Source organism: Monomorium pharaonis, chromosome 4, assembly GCF_013373865.1.
Source record: "Monomorium pharaonis isolate MP-MQ-018 chromosome 4, ASM1337386v2, whole genome shotgun sequence".
NCBI lineage: Eukaryota > Metazoa > Arthropoda > Insecta > Hymenoptera > Formicidae > Monomorium > Monomorium pharaonis.
This window is the reverse complement of record NC_050470.1, coordinates 15,630,359-15,638,055: the sequence shown is the minus strand read 5'-3', so window position 1 is coordinate 15,638,055 and position 7,697 is coordinate 15,630,359. Positions and strand designations below refer to the sequence as shown.

Here is a 7,697-nt window from a genome sequence, read left to right as displayed (position 1 = left end):
CAATGAGTGTAACATATTATATGGATATATCGCGCATTTTATAGTTTTCTAATTAAATATTTACGAAATGAGAATATATGAAGAATCAAACGTAGATATTAATCGTGATAAACCTTCGTTAATTTAACATTCCATGGAAAAAAAACAAGAAACGATGAGAGAATTTGATGCGGCAAATATTATAATACACTTATAAAAGAAAATTATCACTTTAAGAATCAATCGTGAATTTATGGTAATTTTTTATTAATGTTTTCATCAAGGATTTAACAGTACGACACAATTCGATAAGAAACAAAGTTAGAATTGTATGATACTGTAAATAAGATATTTAAGAAAAAGAAAGAATCTTTCGTGAATGTACGAAAAACTTTTATTAATTTACTTATTCACAATTACGATAGAAATTAGATTATTTGTAGATTCCATAAGTATCTATCGCTTTCGCTCTTTCGACTTTCTTAATCACAGCAATTTATTACGGTTTTAATTTGTCATATCTTTGCTAACTCCTAATTTGTCAAGTAATCGCGAATGTGCATATAGCTGCCATCGCCACGAGTGTTAGCGCGGTGCGGTGAGACGCGAGGGCGGCGAAGCACAGGCAGCGGCACCGCTTCTCCTTCTTCCCCCCACCGCCGGCAGCCAATGCTCGACACAGTGGGCCGCGCTACAGCTCGAGCGTCTCGGCTCTTCACACGGTGCGCTCTCATTCGTACAATTTGAAAAATTTATATCTCGATTATTGATAGACCTAACCCAAGACAATATTGGACTTTTATGTTCATCTCGTTCCCGTCTATCTTTCCATTACAAGATGGCTTCCGATTACATTACACCCTGTATAACCGGATTATTGGTAATCCGAGACAATATTGGACTTTTATGTTTATCTCAATCCCTTCTACTTTTTTACGAGCGTTGACCAGTATGTTTGGGACACCCTGTATATATATATATATATATATATATATATATATATATATATATATACACACATATATATACATATATGTATATTACAAAAATCTAAAATGATACTTTGGATAAAATTTAATTAACAAATATCAATAAATTATTCTTCTTCATTTCATGAGAAGTGTACTATATATACATATAAACTTAAATATATATATTTAATTTAATTTAATTTAATTTTATTTTATTTTATTTAACTTAATTTAATTTAATTTACATTACTACATATATAAACTCAAATATATATTTAAGTTTATATATGTAGTACACTTCCAATCGTTTTGAAACTTAAATATATTATACAAAAAAAGTTAGAAATTTTTTCTATAAAAATTGGTAATAGTATCCCATCTGAATTCCATAGAAAAAAATTCAAAAAGATTTTGACAATTTTTTTGACCCGTATTTTTTGAAAAGATATTCCGTAATTTTTTCATAACATTGTGGAATTAAAACCCATAACATATTTTTTTTATTAAAATCGGTTTAGCCGTCTTCAAAAAAAAATTTTTGGGGGTTTTTCTTCTTTTCCCCATAATTCCCATAAAAATTACTTTTCAGATATAATACTTGTGAAAATTTAATCTCACATCAATGCCAACGTTTTGTAAAAATCTTAATCAAATCCGTGCGGGTGCACCACACGCATTCTTATCCTACTATTCCGTTTTGGTATATATTTTTGTTGCGTTAATTTTGTTGCTCAGCGTATATCATATTCCAAAAAAAATTCGAAAGAGAAAAATATAAACAAAACAATTTTTGGAATCTACAAAAATATATAAGAATATACTTACATATGAATAATGTACTCGCTATTGTTTAAACTATGCAACTTGCAAGAATATTGTGCAAATTTTCTCTTTTTCGAAGATTTTGTTTTTAGCAAATTTTAGAAAGAATTTGTAGAAGGAAGCCGTAAATATATAAACTATGAGTTTTTATTTCTTTAATTATGTATTAAAATTATTATTTTTAACAGTATTCATACAGTGTAATGTCAAGAGACACGTAGTGGCTCGTGCCAAGTGAACATGCAGCGCGGGCTTGACCGTGATCTCACACGAGTACGCGACTTGCGAGCACTTGAGATTATTAGATCTCAGAAACGGCTAAACTGATTGAGTTCTAACTAGGCTCAATCGAAAGTTTGGGTTTGATTTATATTAAAAAACTGTTTTAATTTTTTCTCTATGTGCTCAATGAGTGCAGATATCGTGATGCAAAGTCCAAAATGTAAACTTTTCATTTAAGATATGTCGTCCTTTGTCCAGTACATGAATTCGACACTAGATGGCCCTTATGATGGCCTTTAGGTCTGTTGGTGCTGCCAGTACAATATATTGCACCAGTACACGCAACGCAAGTGAGTGCAAGATTATCGTGAGGTGCATTTTTTTTATATATTGTTATGTCTGCTGTGTTTTTCAATAAATTTTGTATCAAAATTGTGATAAAAATTTTCGAAAAACAATAGTGGTTTGTTGTAAGTTTCGTAAAGTATAATATAGTTGCGTGAAGGTATGCATCGCGTCATTATGTGTATTGTTTGTGTATTGTGTGTGTTTATTATTTATAATTATAATAAAAAACTGTGAGTTAATCAATGACAGAGAATCGAGATTTGAGTCACGTGAGTTGCCAGTGGCTCGCAATAAGTGTCGTGCAACGTAAGGTTATAATACAAATTTTTATTGAAAATATATGAAATATATAAAATTTTTATGCTAAATGTTTTTATATTATTATTTTATTGTGATACAAATGTAGTAAACTGAGCTATGTTACTCTTTGATTCAATTTTATACTTGTGTCGATGAGATAAAATGTGTGCATCAGTTAAATGTTGTTGTAATTGTCAATCAATATTAACAGCTTTTATTTAGCTTTAAGAAAACTTTAAAAAGATGGTTCTTATCGTTACAACGTTATTAATATTTAACAGATGTACAACTCTACGTCACACTTGATTTATTTAATCATCAACACCAAATGTAAAATTAATTAATGAGTAACAGGCTCAGATTTTACACTGGTGTCAATGAGATAAATAAGATGTTGTGTGATATAGAATTGTGATTAGTTAAATGTTGCTGTAATTGTCAATCAGTAATGACTATTAATTAACTCGAATAAAACTTTAAATAAACGTTTTTAATAACAGTAATTTTTATTCTTTGGTTTACTAGTGGCACATATAACTGCTAGTATCTTGCTGACAAAAGATGGTCCTTATTCTTACAACGTTATCAATATTTAATCAATGCACAACTCTATACATCACACCTCATCTATTTAATCATCAACACCAAAGTAAAATTAAGAACAAATTATCTTTTTAAAAAAGGTAAAAAAAGCGCCAAGTGATTTTCTTTAAGGAAAAAAATTACAAAATCCAAGATAATACTTTTGATCATATCATATTAAACCTGAGTGATATATAATCTATAAATTCTATAAAATGCACGATATCCAAATTAAATTACCTTTTTAAAAAAGATAAAAAAAGCACGCCAGGTGTGAGGTTTTTCTTTAAAGTAAAAAATTACAAAATTTAAAATATTCCTTTTTATCATATCAAATTCAATCTGAGTGATATATATTCTATAAATACTACAAAATGCATGATATCTAAACTAAATTACTTTTTTAAAAAAGGTAAAAAAAGCCCGCCAAGTGTGTGGTTTTCCTCTAAAAAAAAAGATTACAAAATCCAAGAATATTTTTGATAAATTCAACATAAATGATATTTTTTTCTAACGAAAAAAATCACAAATTCAAGATAAAACTTTTGATCAAATTCAACTTAAGTAGTTCCTGAAATGCTATAACTTTGATTATTAAAGTGACAACTATTTTAAATAAAAAATTATTGTATTTACATTTACACACACAAATTAATTCATCTACAAAAATAATGATATGTAAATATTTTGCGCCAATTAAGAATAAACACTACAAAATGAGTGTATTAAATTTTTTCTCCGCAAAAATAATGATATGAAGAAATATCCGCCAATCTATAAAAATAGATGTTTAGTCTTTGGCTGACATTCATAGTTGGATTTTTCATTAAGCCTGTATTAGATTAAAGATTGATATTGGGATTGAATTGAAATGTAACCAATTAGAAACAAAACCAATATTTCTTAACTTTGCTTTGAATGGTCAAATTTCAATTTAATCTCAATCTCAGTCTCTAGTCTGATATGACTTTAAGATTGTCTTAAATTTGTCTTTAGACACAATTTCGTTAACTACAAAGGTTATCTAATTATAAATTTAAGAAAATCTTAAATACAAGATTAAACTATAAATGTCAGCCTTTTGTATTAAATTATTGGCTGCTGTGCGCCGATGTGAGGCTGCTGCGCGCCTGTAAAAAAACAATTGTCAGAAAGCATTTGCCGGCTCTCTTTCTTTTTCTTTTGTGCGTGCATCTGAGTGTGTCTGTGTCTGTGTGTGTGTGTGTTGTGTGTGTGTGTGTGTGTGTGTGTGTGTGTGTGTGTGTGTGTGTGTGTTTAATATATAACTTAGTTTATAAGGAAGCGATTTTTAATATCTTAGTCTTTTATGCGTGCGTACGTTCAAATGTCTTTCTTTCTCCTAAGCGTGGTGTATAATGTTATATGTATTATTTTAATATATAAATTAGTTTGTAAAAAAGCGATTTTGTATTAAAACCAATTTTTCGGTTTAGCGGCGCCAAATTTTTGTAGTAAAATATTTATTTGTATTAAAATATTTGTTTGTAATATTTGTAACTTATTTGTATTAAAATATTTATTTGCCAGCTCAATATTGTGTCCTTTATTTTTTGCTAACATGCTTCCTGACAATTTTTTTTTTACAGGCGTGCAGCAGCCTCACATCGGCGCACAGCAGCCAATAATTTAATACAAAAGGCTGACATTTATAGTTTAGTCTTGTATTTAAGATTTTCTTAAATTTATAATTAGATAACCTTTGTAGTTAACGAAATTGTGTCTAAAGACAAATTTAAGACAATCTTAAAGTCATATCAGACTAGAGACTGAGATTGAGATTAAATTGAAATTTGACCATTCAAAGCAAAGTTAAGAAATATTGGTTTTGTTTCTAATTGGTTACATTTCAATTCAATCCCAATATCAATCTTTAATCTAATACAGGCTTAATGAAAAATCCAACTATGAATGTCAGCCAAAGACTAAACATCTATTTTTATAGATTGGCGGATATTTTTTCATATCATTATTTTTGCGGAGAAAAAATTTAATACACTCATTTTGTGGTGTTTATTCTTAATTGGCGCAAAATATTTACATATCATTATTTTTGTAGATGAATTAATTTGTGTGTGTAAATACAGTAACTTTTTATTTAAAATAATTATCACTTTAATAATCAAAGTTATAGCATTTCTTAGGAATTACTTAGGTTGAATTTGATCAAAAGTTTTATCTTGAATTTGTGATTTTTTTTCGTTATAAAAAAATATCACTTAGGTTGAATTTATCAAACGTATTCTTGGATTTTGTGATTTTTTTCCTTAAAGGAAAATCACACACTTAGCGCGCTTTTTTAAACTTTTTTAAACAGGTGATTTGGTTTTGATTTAATTTTTACGAAATAATAAAAATTTACTTAAGGCAATTAGTTCAGTATAAGTGACATTTTTCTATTTTTGTGTCACAGTAGAGGCACTCTTGAAACAAACTTTATTTTTAATTATCTCCATTCGTGGCATACGTGCATTATATCAACAGTCTCGGTGGCAGATTAATACATTTTTATTGTACATTGTTTCCTCTCATCTTTATTGCCTTTTCCTGTGACTTTCTTATCATTCTTATATTTCTATGATTATACTGCTTGTACTTTTGTTATATGCACAAATATAATTAAATCCCGAATCTTTGTATATTTTATTTGATTTCCAAACATTAAGTATTTGTTTTTGAATCATTATATGATTATTAAAACGAAAGTCATCTACAAAAATTTGTAGTTGAAACCGTCTAATAATCTATTATTATGCAAGTCTTCTATTCCTTTTTTGACATGACAAATCGCAGTAGCTTACTACCCAATTTCGACGTTATCTCGACATAAAGTATACATTTTATATGGATAAATGCTACGAATTAAACTTCCAAACGAGATTATAAATCGAACAATTTGACGACTATAGTCTTTATAAAAGAGCAAAAGCTAGTTACGGTGCGTCGGTATTTTCAAGGGAATATTTTGAATTAAATTTGTTAGTCTCTTTGTGTAATTCAAAATACTGTAAAATGTGTGTGCGTTTACTAATTTGCATGATTATATTTGCACAGCTCGCAGTAAATATAACAAATGCTGTAAGTTATATGATTTATTAAATAATTCATTGTACCTAATAAATAGGCATCTTTCAAGTAAAAGAAAGTTTGAAATTCATATGTAACAATTTTTAAAAAAATTATATAAATTAATTTATAAGATATTTAAAAAATATATATTTCTCCAGGCAATTGTTCTGTGCTTGTATGCAAGCTTTAATGCATTGTGGCAGCAATAATCTAAAATCGAATGCTTCGGTGAGTTTCATGACATATAAAATTCTTAGTAAATTAAAGACTATCGAGATGACAGTTATTACTTTAAAACTAAAACACGTCCGCTCAGCATGGCGACAAACAAAGCAGATTGCTTTGTTTGTCGCCATGCTGAGCAGACGTGTTTTAGTTTTAAAGTAATAACTGTCATCTCGATAGTCTTTAATTTACTAAGAATTTTATATGTCATAAAACTCACCGAAGCATTCGATTTTAGATTATTGCTGCCACAATGCATTAAAGCTTGCATACAAGCACAGAACAATTGCCTGAAGAGGACATAAAATCGTGGTCGAAACGTAGCATATAATTCATTGGTAATAAATAGCCAGATCAAGTCAAAAAATACCATATTGTCTTAAATTTATTAAACCACTGGCGAAGAAAGAAAGAATTTCCTATCACGTCATCATTATTGTTGAAATTAAAATATCTCTCATAGAAAATTATTAAATTTTATATACAAAAAGATATTGCTGTATATAATTAACATCAAACTATAAAAATATTTTAACGGAAATTTAATGGATCTTGCGACATATGATTTCAGGAAAAACAAAATTTTTAGTGTGTATTAGAAATATTTTAAAAAGTAATATACTAAAAACAAATTAAAATTAATAATACTTTGTTATTATTAATAAAAACTTTTTTATTTAGAAATAAAAACACCTTTACAGATATTTACATAATTTTTCTGTTATTCGTTACACGTATGTTATACCATATAAAAAATAAACAAGTAAATACGTAGAGGAGAAAAGGGGGTTATGAGTTACCATTTCGTTTTATTTAAATAACTCAATAAAAATTTGTATGACACAATTCTTGTTGGTACAAGTTTGTTACCCATAGAGTTCTACTAATCATTATAAGCAGAAGTTCTTCGGATATACATAACGAACATAATTAACATTTTACTGAAAAGGAAAAAAGATTGCGGTTGTGGAACCTGTAGAGTGTAGCGGAATATGGAACATTACCAATAAATATTCTCAAAATTATTTTTGTTTCTAAAAAATAAAAAATTAATGCTGCTTGGCGGATCTTACATATGAATATCACAAAGGTATCAATATCTTGTACATAGTATGATACAAAAAAATCAAAAGTATAAATATAAAATCTTTGGTTTTTGCA

The 7,697-nt window shown here is 28.1% G+C and overlaps 1 protein-coding gene across 1 annotated transcript in view; it reads left to right on the top strand.

The window, feature by feature from the left end:
- The first annotated feature begins 5,868 nt into the window (after positions 1–5,868).
- The window catches only part of LOC105839577 (general odorant-binding protein 72), a 77,104-nt gene continuing 75,275 nt past the window's right edge, over positions 5,869–7,697 (top strand). The window contains exon 1 of the mRNA XM_012685993.3: positions 5,869–6,320. Coding sequence (XP_012541447.1) covers positions 6,255–6,320 — 66 coding nt within the window. The 5' untranslated portion in view covers positions 5,869–6,254. The remainder of the gene's footprint in view (positions 6,321–7,697) is intronic.